Here is an 18343-nt window from a genome sequence, read left to right as displayed (position 1 = left end):
ATTGCTTTAAAATTTTCTGGCATGTAAGCCAAGATTTCATGGGATCCTCATAAAAAGTGCATAAGTCACTATACACTATGATTACAAGCTTTCATTTAATGTTTTGTTATGCAGTTCTTCCACAACTGGAAGAGTGTTGTTCCCAGCAGCAAATTAGAATGCTTTGTAGTGTCACTCCCGCCTGACTTCCAACTTGGCATCTCCATGTGTCTGTTATTTTTAGATGAGTCACTGTATATCTTAATTATGTGAAATAGCCTATAAACCACCAGTAATTGTTAAGCAACTCTGTTGTGTGTGCATGTGTGTGTTAGCATATAATTTATATAGTTCCTTGGCTTTTTCATTTAATAAAACTGTAGTGGAAAGATCATGAAAATGATAATACTCTCCTTGCCATTAATTATTACTTGTTTCCTTGTTGATAGATATATCTTACTACTGAAAGAAGTAGTTGCTTTCTTTGTTCTCCATCAATACAAATTTTCTTAAGATTCTATATGCAATTTTATGAAGAAAAAAAGAGAATTAAAAATTTAGTTAGTTAGGTTACTTTTTCTCACCAGTCAATCCTAATACAAAGCACTGAGTGTACCTTAATTGTTTTGACCAGCTTTATATATATTCACAGGTATAGGAAAGTAAATTTGATTATGTACATATTATGTATTCAACTAATTAGAATTAATATCAGATGTGCTTGGGAATGTCAGAGAAGCTGAAGTTAAATGAATTAAATGATAATGGGATTTAGCAGTCAATGGGATAGAAATTGTGGTGATAATGTATTGACATTATTGAGTAAGCTGTGGGACCAGTGAACATATGTAAGCATGGAAATGACATGACTGTGTTTTAGGAAGATCACTCTTTATCTGTCAGATGACTCAACAGATATAGAAAGGATGGATTAGAGGAGAGGGAGAATTCATTTAGGGAGTTTCTATCTTGGCAAGAGATGATAATGACCTTACCTAGAGGATATGGAAAGTTAAGAAGATGAATTTCAATGACATTTAGGACATGGAATTGTTAAGGACTTAGGACTGTTTGGGGAATGTGGGAGGATAGAGCTAAAGATAAATCCGGTTTCTGTCTAGGGCAGTTGGGTAAATGGTCATACCCAGATCTGGAAGAGAGGACATAGAATATGTTCAGCAAATAGTGCTTAGCATGAGAAAATCTTGTTATCTCTACCCATTCTTCTTGTATAGTATATACATTCTCCCCCTTTCTTAGTTGACCTGTCTTATTTCTGGTAGGACTCAAAAGCATTTAGCAGCTGTGAGCATCAGACAGCCCTAAACTAGAAAGTCTTGGCTACCATCAAACAACAAAATTTCGGCTTCAACAAAGAATCTTTAATCAAAACTGCCGGGGTGCTTGGGTGGCTCAGGTTGGTTAAGCGTCAGACTTTGGCTCAGGTCGTGATCTCATGGTTCGTGACTTCGAGCCCCACACGGGGCTCTACTGTCAGCACAGAGCCCACTTTGGATTCTCTATCCATCCCCTGCCCTTTCCCTACTCTGCTCTCTTTCTCTCAAATAACAAAAACATTTTTAAACGGCCTGGTTTTTTTTAATGCTAAGTGATGAAATGCCTGGGTCTAAAGCCAAATGGTTCATCATATCAGGGTGCAAATTTTTCATTTTTACACTGTTGACAGCTTTATTTTAATCAAGAAAGAATTTTAAGAAAACTAGGCTCAATTCAGAAAATTTTATGTCCTGTTTCCAATATTTGAAATGTTTGTCAGATTTGGGGTGGTTTGGCAGGATTGGGGATTTATTTTGAGGTGATGTTTAAAAACTAACCATCCTATATTTGCCTGATACCATGTTGAGTATTGATTGATTGAAGTTTTTAAAGTAAGGTCTGTACCGAATATGAGGCTTGAACTCATGACCCTGAGATTAAGAGTTGCATGCTCTAGAGACTAAAGCAGTCAGGACCATGTTGAACATTTAAATAAACATTTAATTTCTTTCAAAATACTGTTACTTAGTTCCACTTTAGAGATGAAGAAACAGACTGACACAGTTGAAACATTGGAGCAGGACTGGATAGAAACTAGGTTTACTTTATTCCAAAATGCATGAAATAAACACCACCAGTATATATTCTTGATAAAAGAGCGTGTATGGGAGGAAAAAAAACCTTTTCTCTCTACCCTCCCAGGTTCACTGGTTGGGCCTTTGAGCAAACTGATAAAAGAGATTAACAATTAACAAGAGAAGGGGGGTGGGGGAACAGTTGTAATTCTGTAGATTTACATGGGAGTCTCACAAGGAATAGGGACTCAAGGAGACCCATTGAGGTTTACACCATTTTAGGCTAAACAATGGAAAGGGGTTGGGGCTCCTGGGAAAGAGAGGCAAGTTATGGGAAAATGAGGGAAGAAAATGCATGTTAAGGAAGGTTGTTTCTCAGGTGGTAAGAGTTGTCTCCGACTTTTACAAATGGAAATTTCCTTTATACATGTAAATTTTCTTTACAAAAGAAGAAATTTATACTCTATTTTTAGGCAGTGAGAGGAGGAAAAGAACTTTTCATGTGTCTGCTGGTTCTCAAGGGCATTTAGCTCAAAATAATCCATATGCCAATGAGACCTATTTTAGAGTGGTATATTTTAGAGTGGTATATTTTGGCACTCTTCAAGCACCTCTACCTAATTCTTGAAAGGATAATCTCAAAGATCCATTCTGGTTGCTAATCATGGAATTTCTTCCTCATAGTGATTTAGAAGATTACAGTTTTGATAGTTCTAATCCTTTTTTCTTCATGTATATCTATGGATATCCATATGTATGGATATGGATAATTTGACCAGATTATTTGTTCTCCTACTGTTGTACTTTTCATTGACAAGATAAGTACCAGGTCTATGTAACTACTAAATGTGTGACTTTTACATACCCGGGACTCCATGTTTTATAGGACAATGCCAACATTCAGAATTTTGAATGACTTCATAATTTTTTTTCCAAATTTTCACATGCATCTTCCCTTGAAAAACAGAACTACATAATCACTTTAATAACTGCCCATGACAGATTTAAACTTTAACATTGGTTTCTTCCTCTTGGGTAATTTCTAGGTAGAAACTGCACTCTGAGATAACGGATAACATTTATAACCTTCTCCGTGCCCACTCTCTCCTTGAAGTTTGCTTTAGAAATAGAATGTTAGATGGCCCGTCTTGGTGGCTCAGTTAAGCATCCAACTTTGTCTCAGGTCATGATTTCATGGTTCATGGGTTTGAGGCCTGCATCAGGCTCTGAGCTGACAGTTCAGAACCTGGAGCCTGCTTCAGGTTCTGTATCTCCCTTTCTCTCTGTCCCTCCCCTGCTTACACTCTGTCTCTCTCTCTCTCTCTAAACAGTAAATAAAATTACAAAACAAACAAAAAAGATAATGTTAGAAACACAAAAAGATTATATGGCTGTAGATGTTGTTTTCTCTTAAGGTCATCTAAGTGGTTTAAAAAATGTGTTATCTCAGTCACTCTCATAGATTTTCTTCCCAATATTCCAAAAGTCTTGTTAATTTTATAATTACTGTTCCTTTCACCATTCAGTAAAGTTATTTTGGCTAATGCTACCAATGTTATTTGGTTTTGGTGTGAGTGCGGGTATGTATATTTTAAATGAATGCATTCATTATTTTTTTTCCTCTTTCATTTACTTTAATTATTTTTTGGGAGTTCTCATAAATGTCCTAATCCCTTTTAACCTTTCAGTTCTTAATTATTTTCTCTTGCATATAAACCTAAATGGTTACCCCCATTTCTTTTCACTTTTGAAATTTAATTTGGCATTTTTTTCCTACTGGAATATATTTCATCATCTTCTTTGCCAATCTGTGTCTTTCTTTTCTTTGAGATCCCTCAATTCACCCTTTCTGATGATGGTAATTTTATTCATCTTTATAACATTTGTTGAAAGAATAATATGAGGTAGGAACTGTGCTACCAAGCACAGTTACAGGGATATAGTGGGGGGCACAGAAAAGGTCTCTTAACACAACAGCTCCTAAGGACAGAAATAAGCAGTACGTACAATACAATATAACGTGATAAGAGCCATGGTGAAAGGAAAATTCCAAGTTGTTAAGAAGCATCTGGGAGCATATAGAGGAAGTCTCAACCAAGATTAGGTTGAAGAAGAATTCCTGCATATGAATTAGTAAGGCAAAGAGGAAGTGATGAGAGGAGAATTTTCCAGGCATATGAGGAGCACAAGAGAAAGAGAGTGAATGAGTAAGTGAATGCATGGCATTTTATACGTATTGAAGCTATTTCAGTATAATTGAGTATACATTTATGTTACTTTCTGGGCAGCTACTAAGCACTTTTGGGGGTTCTGGTGTTTTTATGTTTTTCCTCTGCCTTAGAATAGGACTTCTTTATTCTACTTTCAATGTAACTTCACACATTCCATAATTCAACTTGTAGATAAGAGGTGCTTTATACTGGTTATTGACTAATTTTAGGTGCCTGGGACAGGTATGTTAATACATTCCCAAGTTGTTATAATGAAGGAAGATTGATATGTGTGTTTCTCCTATTATGGGGGAAGTCAGAATGTGGTGATTATAGTTTTATTGGAAAACATTCAATTTCCAGTTATATTTAGTAAAGTATGTAACAAAATATATACATTATGCAATTGTAGTAGGCAAAAGACTACTCTATTTTGGAACGAATCACAACTTAGATTTTAATCAGAGGTTTTGTCATTTATCATGAGAGAATGGAGCTTAGACAGTAAATGTTCCAGATCATTTTATAGATGAAGAAACTGAGACCCAGAGAAGTAATGAAAAAAATGTAAATTAACTGTGATGAGGATTTTTTTATGTCACGTTTGTTTTTATTGCTAATATTTTTGAGAGTAACTATTCTAGTTGTTTACCTTTCTGTTTACATAACTTATATAATCAATGTTTTCATTAATAAGCTAGCAAACATGGTATACAGATTCTTTTCAAATTGAAAGTTAAAGAACCATTAAAGGAGAAGATGTTTGAATCTTGGGCTTTTTTTAAACTAGTCTGAACAAAGCTAAAATTTTTAAGAAATTCTGGAGGGGAAAGTTAGAGATTGTCTTTTGTTCTAGATGCCTTATGGGAGACAGAGCTTAAATAAATTGATTTGCTTTTGTGATGTACTTCCTCTCTCACTTTTACAAATGAGTAAAGATAATCTCTGATTTGTTGCTTATCTTTGCTAGAGCTTATTTTTTGTTTGAAGCACAATAGTTTAAATTAATACTCATTCTGTTCCTGGTAAAAAGGCAATGCAAATACCAGTATCCTTTTACAAATGAGGACCTTGAGGCGCTCCAAGATTGGATTGTATCACATTTTAAAGATCTCTCAGTTAATAAGTAGGACCGCTGGCTTCAGGACATAGTGACATCAGTGCTCTACTTGGGCATTCTTTCCACTTGTCAGAGGGAGGAAGGACAAGGGAAGAGAAAGAAGGAAGAAGATGAAGGGAAAAGGAAGAAAAGGAGGGGAGGAGGGAAAATATTGCCTCTATTGTGTTTATCATCTGCCATTCAGTGTTTAGCACATACATTATTGCTTTCAGTCTTCATAAGAACCTTTGGAAATAGATACCATCCCCATTTTATAGTTGAGCAAACTGAGACTCAAAGAAGTTCTAGCCCCCTCTTATAGTTCCACAGCTAGTACTAGAGATACTCCAAAGACTGTCCTCCCACCACTGCACAAAACTGATTCATTCCCATGCTGTTCATTATGTCTCTGTATTTTTTTAAACGAACATTGCAAAATTCACTTTAATTTTTTTTTTTATTTCTATAAGAGAAACAGGTCAGGAGAACTGAAAAACAAACAAAACTCTGGCCCTGCACCATGGTGTGTTGGTAGTATCGACACTCAGGGAAAATGTAAATACGTTTCTAGACTAAAGTGAAAAGACTAAAGTGAAAGTAGAGAATTAGAAGTCAATATCAAAACTAAAACAAAGCCACATTTTGTGAAGCACACATTAATAGCAGTACATTGGATCAAAGGATGTGATCTCATTTCATAGTAAAACAGGTCCTGCAAGCCCAGGTAACTCAGGAAGCAGAATGGTAATTATTCACAGAAGAAAGCAGGTAGTATACTGTTACAATACTACAGTAGAAAGTCAGAAGGTCACAAAGCTTGCAGGGTAACTGACACAATTTGAAACTGCTTGGCCCCCTTTAAAAAGAAATAATAAAATGGGAGAGAATGAAGCAAGTTTACCTAACACATCTTTGCAAGGTAAGTGCCAACAGTCTTTGAAATGTTTCCAATCCGAAATTTAAGCAGTTTCTGTTACAAAGTGTTCGTGTGTGTGTGTGCACGTGCACACGCACGCACGTGTGTGTGTGTGTGTGTGTGTGTGCATGTGTGTATGCCTGCCTGTGCCCCTGCCGAGTTTCAAGGTGTGCTTTGAGTGTGAGGAAAAGAGGTGGCAAATTTTCTAGTTTCAAAAGAAGCTGGCTGTCTCTTGAGCTCAAAAACTCAACCAACACAGAAACCCAAATTTGGTGGAGAGTAGGAAAAGTCTTATCTTTACTCTCCAATGTAATGCTGTAGAAATGGTGTGACCGACTTGTCGTGCATTTTCATGCTAGATCTTTACCAACATTGACGAATATTGTTTTAATTTTATCTCTTCTTACGGACTTTTTATTTGTAATCAACTTTTGCCATTTCTGGGATTTACCAGCTAAGTGTTCTTGTATTAATATACTAATCTAACCATTTTTTTAAGGTAGAAAACAGGATCTCAAAGGAGAGCCTATAGGTTAGGGAGAGGGGATTTATTTTACAGGTCTTACTTAATCAGATACCTTTGTCCTTTGAAGGGATTGGCTTTGTTGACATTGGCTTGACTGGGCTTCTATGGTTAGGCTTGTTGATAGAAACAATACAAGGTGGCTCACACATTTCACTTTTTTGAGTGAGAAAAGGTCCTTCTTAAAAACAAATAAAAACTTGACATAATGCTTATTTGTTGCTATGATTGCTAGTAGTCTACTGTTGTCTGAATTATTTGTCACCTTAACAAGAGACATTTTGATCAGGATATTTTTTAAATCTACTAATAACATTTTTATTTGTTTAGTTATGTCTTGTGAAGCTACCATCAAGAAAATCCCCAAACCACCCAGTTTTCTATTTAGGGCATTTAATTGAACATGACTACATGAAATAAAACATATATGAGAATCAGATGATCATAGACACGCCTGGTCATAAAAGTGTAGTGTCCATTTTCTAAAGTTAAATTATCTTCCAGAATGCCTGTGTTTCTTTTCTTTATTTCCTTTAATCCCTTATCCACTAAATCTGCTCAAGAATCCCAGAACTTTATTGTTATTTCTGTATGTTTCCTAAAAAAAACATTTTGTTAAATGCTGCATATAATGCTATTAACAAGCATTTTTAAAGATGAATTTAAAAAGTCATGTAGTACAGTCGATTGAGGAAAAACAACAAGCTAAAATACTTATTTAGCATAATTCTATGAAATTATTTATTCATTTATTTATATATGTTTTATGGAGAAAACCATATGCACGTGATTATAACATATACTTTGTCTCTGTAATGTTTTCCCTTGGAAAGATATGTGGGAAGTGTTTAGGTTGTTAATGTTGTTCATGTAATAATTATTTTGTGTAAAATATCTTTAACTATTTGGCAACCACGTGAAGAGGCTATTCCAGGCTGTGCAGGTAAATCACCTGTATGTACAGGTGTACCTGCAGGTACATCAGAGATTGCAATAAACTGAGGAGTAACCGGGCTTTGTCTCTCTTTGTGTCAGGATCATGAGTAATATTTACTTCTTATTTTAGAGTTCAAGAATGTGTACAGATTTTCTGTTGTTGTTTTTTTTTTCTCTTTTCTCTGGCAGTTTTATGTATGTTATGTTTCTGGTAATATGTTCCACTGTAAAAGGGTGAGTATAAATGCACACACACACACACACACACACACACACACACTTTCAGAATGAATAATCAGTATATATCAAGAAAATGCATAAAATTGTAAACAAGAGCTATAATAAATCATTTGAATGTTATGGTTTGAGGTAGAAAATCAAGTACCTTGATTCACAAACCTCCTGTAGCCGAGGAATGCTTGTGAGGTCAGTTCTATCTCGATTTTCCCCTGTGAGCTCTATGAAAGCTTTTCAGTGGGCTTTTGCGTTGTTCTGAGTTGAAATGTTTCCTTGGTAGATCTACAAATAGTTCACATCCATCTTCTTGGAGTATTGAAATGCTTCTACCTTAAAGAAGTTGCATTTGCCATATAATTATTAAGTAAATTTAGTAATCAGGAGAGAGTTAATGATAAGTCAAGGTACTTCAGTTGTTGGCTTTAAATTATTTTTGGATTTTTTTTTTTGTAATTATAAAGGAAAGTACTCTGGGGATAATTTGCAACTTGATGTGTGTAGAAGTAAGAGATTTTGATAAGTTTAATATCTTATAAAACAAATCAAAATAGATTCTGGAGTCTTCATTTATCGAATGCTCTAACATCATTCGGTTTTCTGTGCAATACCTTGTCACAATCTCAGCTTGAGTTTAAAAATTATTGAAGTAAATGAAAAAGGCATTTTGAAATGTTTAATATTGTCTTTGACTTAGCAGTCTTTATAAAAAGATTCTGAAGTTCTCTGAAATAATACTAATTATTGTCAGCTCGGCTTACAAATAATCAGAATAGAAATGAAATTTCTATCAGAATAGAAATTTAATAGAAATGACTGTATTCAAATTAATGTTATTGTGCATTAAACATATGGATGATTTAATTTTTTTTGGTTATGAAGATAATAAGTAATCGTAGATTATCCTTAGAATTCCATCATGTGCTTTGAATAGTGGTTTTCTAATGCTATGTGGCTGGACTGTGACCATGTCTACTCACAACTTGGAGGGCTAGCCATAGACATTGTCAAAGATTATTCATTTTAGTGCTATTTCCTGTAGGTTTTACACCCTGGTAGCCAAGTAAGGGTACACTTTACAACCTGTAAGCTATCAGCAGCTATGGTATTAGGAACCTGTTTTTTCCCAAATGAAAGTGAAGTTGTTCCAAGGTTGTCTTCAGCTTCATGTGAACAGATCTCAATTATTTTTTTTCCAACATAAAAAGCGATCTCTTCATTTCAGTCCCAATGAAAAGTAACCCTACAGAGAATAATGTAAAGTTTTATATGAGAAGGCTCATAATATTCTCAGGATTCATAAAATAGAATTATCTAGGATAGGATAAAATGCTAGATTTCTTTCTTCTTATTTTTGAAAATATAAATAAGATATAATATGGCAACAGGAATGGGAGCGAATGCTTTTCGAGCATTGTATTTGCTGAGGAAAGGAAGCAACATTCCCTTGTGTAATACCTGCAGACTCACATGTCCTGCTGAGTAGCACGTGGTAAATCTGTGATAGTAGTGAAAGGCCATGACTGGAAGGACAGGAGGGTGACAACTTCCTCCTAGTCAGGCAGCTCCCTGGAAAATTCCTTAGGCTAAGATTTTTCCAGAGGCTACCCTTGGACATAAAAATGCCCCTTACCTGTATTCCCTGTCAGGAAGGACATGCATTTTCTATTACAGGGTTATTAGCAACAGGCAGAGCAGACCCTAGTAGGAATTGTAAGAGAGGGAAAGAATCTGTCACTATCCAGCTGTGTCCCTTATCCGATGAGTCTCCCCTCCCTCAGAAACTCAGTCCACATGAGCTTTTTCCATTTTATTTCCCTCCTATTCCTCCTTGGTCAAAGCATGTCTAAGGCCACCTGCCTCTTTGTGAAGGATATGATATACAAATTCATTTTTGGAATTATTTAAATAAAAGGTGTCTCTGAGTTCAAGGCTGAGACAATCTTGAGAGAGATTTCTTTGAGTGGGGGTCTCCCCTGGACTGTCCAACACACACTTGTAACTCTGGAAGTCTACTTACCAGCTGCTTACATGTTTTTGAGCATCTTCTAATTATAGCTTCCCTTCCTACACCAGTTCTTAGTTTTCTAGATCTAGAAAACCGCTATTCTACAGGCCACAAAAGACTAGAGCTATGGGGAAAAATGTTTCAAAGTCCAGAAGAGTTGACTAGATCCTGTGAAGTCCAAGGCCAGTTCTAAAGAACAATCAGCAGAAAAGAGAGGACTTTTCAGCAAGCCACTGAAGGAGAATTTGGCCATCAGAGTTAGGGGAGAAAAAAATTTGTAGAATATTAACATTTTCAAGGTACCAGGGAGCTTAAAGGGCCTCAAGTCCAATATTGTTACTTTGTAGAGTTAGCAAACAGATCCTGTGAAGGCAAGAAAATTACCCTTGCTGTCTCAGAAGCAGTTGCCAGAACCCAGGTCTCCACTCTTGCTGCCCAGAGCCTAGAATTTAATAGAGGAATTTGGCACATTACATTCTGGAGTCATTTACTTTCCTATTTCAAAAGGGGATATCAGGGTTATGAATGCTTTCAATATTGACACCTTTTAGAAAGGTGTCTATAGTTATGGCTCAGAAAGAATTGTCCAGTATTCAGTCATGTTATTATGAGACTGGTCCATCCAGGCTTGGAATTTTTCTGGACTCCATTAAAGTTACATTGGTTTTTAAGACATTTACTTGACTTTCACCACAGCCCAGAGGCATCAGCATGAAAGTCCAGACACACATGCATTGAATGTATCATGTTTCTTACGATTCAGACAGTTTTTTAGAAATTATACGTATTCTACTGAGCTACGAAAAGAAGAAAAATATCTAGGCAAGAAGGTGCCTTAGTGTCTGTGCTTCTAAATTGCAGCCGGAGGGCAGCAGTAGTGTGTACCCTGACCTGTTATACTGGTTTGGTGTGCATGTTTACCTTCTGTGGTGGAAAAAGTATCTCTGCATTCATCATCGTAAACCATGCCTGTGAGTGCCTTGAAATCTTTCTAAAACCCCAAAGAGGACTAACCAGTTTAGGACCGCTCCTTCCCAGTCTATAGAACTTTCACAGCATTTTTAAGCAGGAAAAGTGTAAGAAGCTGTTGTTTAACCTGTGTTCCAGAAGGAAGGCTTTCACTAGCTCTAATTGATAGGTTGGAACACTTGAAGACCTGAGACATTTTGGAGTTGAAATTTACAGATTAAGGCAACAGGGCGTTTTGGAGTTGGAACTTCCAGAAGCTCTGCTGAAGAGATCTTATTTTCTAAGGATAAATTTGAGCACATTTGGAGCAAGTAAAATTGCAGAAAATGTCAAGGCATGAAATCCCAGGTGAGTCTGACCTAAATGGGTTAGGCAAGGGTGCCTGGGAAGATGGCTGGGGGATTTTTCCCAGAGAGAGAATCCCTGGAGGAGGCAATGAGATTAGAAGATGAACTCTGAAATAATGTGTAAGAAACAGTTAATGAAAGCAGCATAACTGAGCTGAGGAGCACTTTTTTTCTTGTCTTTCTAAATGGATATAAGATCTTTGCTTTACTAGAAATAAAACAGCAAGCAATGTACTTGAATGGAACATTAGATAAAGGTGGTTAAAAACATGTACTCAGTTAAAACCTGCTGCTGGGGGAAAGGCCAATTCTCAAACACTTTGAAATTTAGAGTTTGTTCCTGGACTTTTAAATGTTCTGAAAAGCACGGTTTAAGCTCCTTTGATTTAAATGATATTTTATGGCACTGCAATTATTTTAAAGGGAAACATTTTAAGTTTCAATTAAAGTCACTATAAAATCTTCTTGAAAAGCAGGTGACACATACCTACAGGATGACTTGATTGTTTAAACATTATTATTAATAACGCAATGAAAATTTTTCCATATATTTAAAAGGTTGGATCTGTCTTTACATCTGTTCCTTTTCTTAAAGAAATAAAACAAAGGGTGCAAGTAATGATCTGATGATTGTACATGTATAAACACCTTATAATTATTACATTGTATGCCTATTCTCTAGCTTTGGAAAGAGTTTAAACGAATTTGGCTAATTGAGTAGGACAGTAAGCCAGCCTTTTTTGTATCACAGTTTTTGGGGAGAGGATTAACCAAGCACATACTTGACTTATTATTGCAAGGTATTACATTTGATACATGAGAGAAGAAGAAAAAAATGGGTGACTGACAAGATTGCAAAGAAAACGTGATTAGGATGAAAGCCCTTAAAGGGGTGTTGAGCTTCAGTTCGATCCCTCTAGCTTCTAATCTCTCTTCAGGAAAAGTATGTGCAAATAGTTTTATTTGCCAGGGCTGTTTTGTTGCTTTATTGATAGATGTTTAACCATCTCCATAGTTGAACACTTGAGAAGGTGCATTCAGAAGTACCTGTATAGGGATGTCTGGCTGGCTTAGTTGGTACAGCATGTGACTCTTGATCTTGGGGTCATGAGTTCGAGCCCCACATTGGGCATAGAGCTCACTTTAAGATGCCTTTATAATTTATTGAAATACAATTCACCTGCCCTCTTTAAACCCCTGGTCACTGTAGTACAAGCTGTCTAGTGTGTACTTAAAAACAAAAAAACAAAAAACACAGAACAACAATAACAACAACAACAAAAATGTTACTTAGAGTATAGTACAAAATCCCATCTACTAAAAAATCCCAAAAGAGAAATATTTTGAAAAGTCAACTTCTGAACTTAATGCAATTCATGTAAATAACCAAAAGATGTGCGTGTTCACCTGTTAAACAACACAATCAACTTTGGTGTGTGACTTCAGACCTTGGTAAATGATTCGTTTCTGAGAATTAAACTCTTGAAACCATCCCATCTCTGTGATTCTCTTGGCTTTTCAAAAGTAAGTTCTTTTGCAAACAAAGTGTGAGAAGCAGAGAGAGCTGCTTTCCTCTTTGTTTATGGACCTTTAATGCAATCACAGACAAGTCCTATCTTCCTTTACACTACTGATAAATCTTGAAAAAAATCTTCATCACATCAATATTTTGTTGGTGGCCAATTTCAGAGATGGGAAAAAATATTTCGCCACAAAAGGGGCAAAGTTGCTTCCACTCTTGCCAATTTTTGTTATTGTTATAATCACAGACAGCTATCTAAGAATTTATAGGGAAACCTAGGAATTTATAGTGAGTTTCATAGAGAAGATATGATGTAAACTGGCTCTGGCAGGTTTGGTAAAGTAGAATACATGGTCAGAAGGAAGAAGGTCTTCCCTGGCAAAATAAACAAAGACAAGGCATAGAAATTATATCTATCCATTTATTTACATGCTTGATTCTCCTCTTATTGGAAACAAAAGAATTTTCAAAACATTAATATTTTGAAATAGGCTACAAATAAGTAAGCATAACTAACCTTATGAAAAAAATAAGGTTAAAATAACAATTGAAATTTTATATACCAAATATGTGGCAGAACATTCTATACAGCTACCAAACAGGTCACAAATTTGTTTTCAAGCTTCCTAGCAGACAAAAGAAAGTAAGAAATTGGTTTTAAGATTTATGGTGTTCAAATGATATAAACACATATCACTTATTCAAGGGATGTGTTGAGATGGTGGCAGACATCAGAGTAATTTCTATAGGTGTCAGGGGGCAGGCCTAGATAGAAGAGAGGGGTTTTATTAGGCAATACTGAGAAATAAAGTTAAGAGTTATAGAGATAGGGGCACCTGGGTGGCTCAGTTGGTTCAGCATCTGACTCTTGATCTCAGCTCAGGTCATGATCTCATGGTTTGTGATCTCTGTCTCTCTCAAGATAAATAGATAAACCTAAAAAAAAATACATAAAACATTATTATTTTCTTTTTGTTCATCCAAATTCCTATTTATTCATATCAAAATTAGAAACTTAAGGCAATATCATTACCTCAGTGCACTTGAAGTTTATAAAATCTTTAAAGAGGGTTTATAATGCTAAATAAATATTATTAACACCAGTGTGCTCTCCTCTATTCTTAATCTGCATTTGTACACCACCTACTCCCCACTCTCCAACCAGATCTGCCACAGATTTGAACGTACTGATTCCTTTAGTTAACCAAAGTAAACATAAAATACCTATATAAAATCCAGTAAAAACTGCAGGGGAGACACTTAACTAATACCATATGCTTATGTATATATATGTATATATACTTATATATATTATGCATATAAGCATAATAATGCTATGCTTATATGCAAGCAGGGGAGGGGCAGAGAGAGGGAGAGAAAGAATCCCGGAGCACAGAGCCAGGGACAGGGTATGAATCCAGGAAACCATGAGATCCTGACCTGAGCTGAAACCAAGAGTCTGTCACTCAATCGACAGAGCCACCCAAGCATCCCAATAATGTTTTTATTCTTAGGGCTGTGTTCTCATCAGTTGTAGGTTCATATTTTATATTCTTTTCAGTTTACCATTTGCTTTCTGTGGATTTCTTTTAGGCATTATTTTTTTTCTTGTGTAGCAAATATAATATTGTTTATATTTCTAGGAATTTGTAATTACTAAATTATTTTTATCAAAATAGTCTTATGTGACTTGATAACATAACCCACAATAAGATTGGTATTTAATTAATAAAATGTTCTGGAAAAGTAGTCTTCACATGAAATTTGCATTTACTTATGTTGATTAGATGGTAAATAATTTGTCTTTATAATCACATAAATATAAAGGGGAAAAGAACTAGAATTTATTGGGTGCAAAATCAAGGCAGAGATTTACTAAACAGATTATTTGAATCTCACAACAGTTTTGGACTTTTCTTTCTCCAACAAACACACCAAACTGAGACCTCTAAGACTCTGTGTATTGGTAGTTTAGGCTAAACTTCCTATGTTTGTTTCTTCCTGTCATTCAGTTATCAGATCAAATGTCATCTCAGTGGTATCTTCTCTATTCTCTCAAACTAGAACAGCCATTCTATCTTAATGCCTGATTTTAATTATTTTCATAGCTCATTGTGAGCCATTTTCTTCTTTCTTTCTTTCTTTCTTTCTTTCTTTCTTTCTTTCTTTCTTTCTTTCTTTCTTTTCTGTGTGTGTGTGTGTGTGTATTTTTGTATTGCCTATTTCTTGGCAATACTATGTTTTGTCTCTGAGATGAAAGATCATGGCTGACTTGTTTATATCTGTATTTCTAGTGCCTGGAGCGACAGCTAACATATAATACTGTATTTCAATAAGTATACATTTAATATGCTCAGAAAAAAGAAGATAAAATTCATACTGTTACTTCTGTGTATCTATCTATGCAATTTACATTTATTCTAACATGAAAATTAGTTGAGCATAAAGTAGCAGTCACTTAACATGGTAAATGCAAAATGAAATAAATCAAGACTTAACTAAAAAAAGGCAAATAAAAAAGTCTTAAGATGGACAGAGACATGTTTCTAGAAGAAGAATAATTAGCATAGAGTCTATTCTAGGAGATTGGGAGCAGTGTGTTGTCATTCAGTACTAAAGCACTGGTTCCTTCTCATTTCCTCTAGTTCTGTAACTTGGGTTGGAGTTACCTAGGTGAGCTCTCGAAGAATTTCAGTATGAAATATTGGTTGTGGTGGTAGGGGAAAACATGTATTGAGTGTATACTGTGTGCCAGAGGCTGCTGTGAGTGTCTGCATATTTAAGATTTACAATCACCCAATGAGAATTATATGCTCAAATGTAAATAATCATATGACTATATCTTTGTTACAAAAAGAAAGCTGCCTTCTTGCTCAATTTCAAATTCATCTTCATCATTGTCCCTCATCACACAGTAATGGAAAACTGAGTTCATGTCATAATGGTGGGATTTGACAAAAATAAAATGCATCGGAGTGATACTTGAGGTAAAATTGGTGTTTGGTTTATTGAGCGCACAAGAAGGAAGAGCTTGTGGAAAACTAAATTTCTGGCTTAGGTGGCAGAGAGGATCATCCTGTTAGCTGATGTAGGGAATGTAGGACAGGGAACAGTTTAGGAAGAGAAATAGGAGATTGTTTTAAAGAAAATGGCTTCAGGGGTGCCTGGATGACTCAGTCAGTTAAGCATCCAACTTCAGCTCAGGTCATGATCTCATTGTTTGTTGGCTCAAGCCCTGCCTAGGGCTCTGTGCTGACAGCTCAGAGCCTGGAGTCTGCTTCAGATTCTGTGTCTCCCTCTCTCTCTGCCCCTCCCCTGCTCATGCTCTGTCTCTCTCTGTCTCTCAAAAATGAATAAATGTTTGGGGCGCCTGGGTGGCGCAGTCGGTTAAGCGTCCGACTTCAGCCAGGTCACGATCTCGCGGCCCGCGAGTTCGAGCCCCGCATCAGGCTCTGGGCTGATGGCTCAGAGCCTGGAGCCTGTTTCCGATTCTGTGTCTCCCTCTCTCTCTCTGCCCCTCCCCCGTTCATGCTCTGTCTCTCTCTGTCCCAAAAATAAATAAAAAAAAAGTTGAAAAAAAAAAAAAAGAATAAATGTTTAAAAATTAAAAAAAAAAAAAAGAAAATGGCTTTAAGCTACAAGTGTTATATATTGATGAAAGTGTTCAGGACTTAAGTTGCAAAAATGGCAGTAGACCTTGGGAGAGAAAACTAGGATGAAATTAAAGAGTTGGAAATTACTAAAACTCAAGTCATAGATGCCACTGTGACTAGGTGAGAGTATACAAAAAAATGGATGTTAAAGTAAGAAGGAAAGATGGGTGATAAAAAACAGTAACCTCTGAAATCTCAGCAGAAATGAAAGAAACAGAGATGGAGTCATGGGACAAAAAGAAGATACAGATGACAGTGTTTTCAGGGAAGTGCATTGTGGGGAAGTACCCTGTAAAATAGTGAAAAATAGGGGCGCCTGGGTGGCTCAGTCGGTTAAGCGTCTGACTTCAGCTCAGGTCACGATCTTGCGGTCCCTGAGTTTGAGCCCCGTGTCGGGCTCTGGGCTGATGGCTCAGAGCCTGGAGCCTGCTTTCGATTCTGTGTCTCCCTCTCTCTCTGCCCCTCCCCCGTTCATGCTCTGTCTCTCTCTGTCTCAAAAATAAATAAACGTTAAAAATTAAAAAAAAATAGTGAAAAATATCAAACATCAGAATAGTCACAGGGTGATTCAAATTCAGAAGTAAGGTGGGGTATGAGGAAGAAACTATTGGAGAATTATCAAGCATGAGGTAAAAAGAAAAGACGAAGTCACAAAGTCAGCCTGTTGGAGCTGGAAGGAGATTGTGCTGTGGGAAAGGGGCTTGATTGAGCTGGGGCGTGGGAGAAGAGTGGGGAAGAGTGAACGAAGGATGTAGTTCCATTGCAACAGTTCTATGAGTAGATATCATTTTCACTTTTCACAAATGAGGAAGCAGTGTCGGGGGAGAAGCTGAAGGGGCTAAAATAAGGGTGTGTCTGATGAAGATGAGGACTTGGTCTTTTTAGAGTAACTTTAAAGAGCAGGAGGGCAACTTTCTACACAGAAGACTAAGAAGACAGATCTGCTGAGTTATAGAGTGGAGTGGGTGATGGAGCTTATGCCAAATGGGCTGCATCTTTGCAATAAAGGATGAGTTCATCCAGCAGTTAGGGTGGGGCTGTGTGTGGGGTATTGATTCCATGAAAGAAAAATAAAAAGTCTGGCTAGAGAGGCTGGGAGATAGTGTCAGTGAATATGGGAATGCAACAGGGAAAAAAAAATGCTGGCTGATTATTAAGCCAGTTTTCATAGAGAACTGAGTGTGTGTTATTGGCTTGTCTGCAGAATTAGAGATTGTTATTCTGGAAGATTTACACTTTAAAACATGTAGCACCACCCAGTAAGCCTACTCCAGCTATTGTTTTCAGATTGCATGCCCCTGGAGTATAGCAGAACTAGAAGAAGGAGTACATTTTATTACAAAATCATCTAGCTTTTTAAAAACAACGGAATACCCAGGCTTCACTGCCAATAAGCTTTTATAGTGGTATCTTCTCATCTATGTAACACTTGGAAACTGCCTATATGTAACACTGGCCTTACAGCATGAAATGTAGCAGACCTTTGAGACGATAGGGATTATAGGGACACACTTCCATTTGACTCTGTTTGAAGAAAGCAAAATAAGGTTGGGTCAGTTTTTATCCACTCAAAATTTTTAAGATGCTTACAAATAGAGTTTGTATAATTATGTTATTAACATTGATAATAATGAAAAGGGCAAGTAATACACTTGGACATTTAGTAAATACCAACGAGAGACTAAACTATGATTTAAATCTAGGATATATCTGACTTCATTGTTTCTTTATCACCACATTCCCAGGTGTACCATTTTAAAAGAGCCACCTTTGGGGCACCTGGGTGGCTCAGTTGGTTAAACATCCCACTGCTGCTCAGGTCGTGATCTCGCTGTTTGTGAGTTTGACCCCTGCATCAGGCTCTGTGCTGACAGT

The 18343-nt window shown here is 36.4% G+C and overlaps 1 protein-coding gene across 3 annotated transcripts in view; it reads left to right on the top strand.

Annotated features, from left to right (window-relative positions):
• Positions 1–18343, top strand: part of NAALADL2 (N-acetylated alpha-linked acidic dipeptidase like 2) — a 1353396-nt gene that overhangs the window by 411412 nt on the left and 923641 nt on the right. The window contains exon 1 of one of the 3 annotated variants that reach the window (XM_043594879.1): positions 4556–6279. The exons of 1 other annotated variant lie outside the window; for it this stretch is intronic. In XM_043594879.1, coding sequence (XP_043450814.1) covers positions 6237–6279 — 43 coding nt within the window. In that variant the 5' untranslated portion in view covers positions 4556–6236. Of the gene's footprint in view, positions 1–4555; positions 6280–10913; positions 11295–18343 lie in introns of those variants that run through there. One more of the 3 variants, XM_043594880.1, reaches the window with a different exon arrangement.

The sequence above is a fragment of the Prionailurus bengalensis genome, chromosome C2 (genome assembly GCF_016509475.1).
Source record: "Prionailurus bengalensis isolate Pbe53 chromosome C2, Fcat_Pben_1.1_paternal_pri, whole genome shotgun sequence".
Classification (NCBI taxonomy): domain Eukaryota; kingdom Metazoa; phylum Chordata; class Mammalia; order Carnivora; family Felidae; genus Prionailurus; species Prionailurus bengalensis.
Note: the sequence above shows the minus strand (reverse complement) of the source record. Positions and strands in the feature narration are given on the sequence as shown.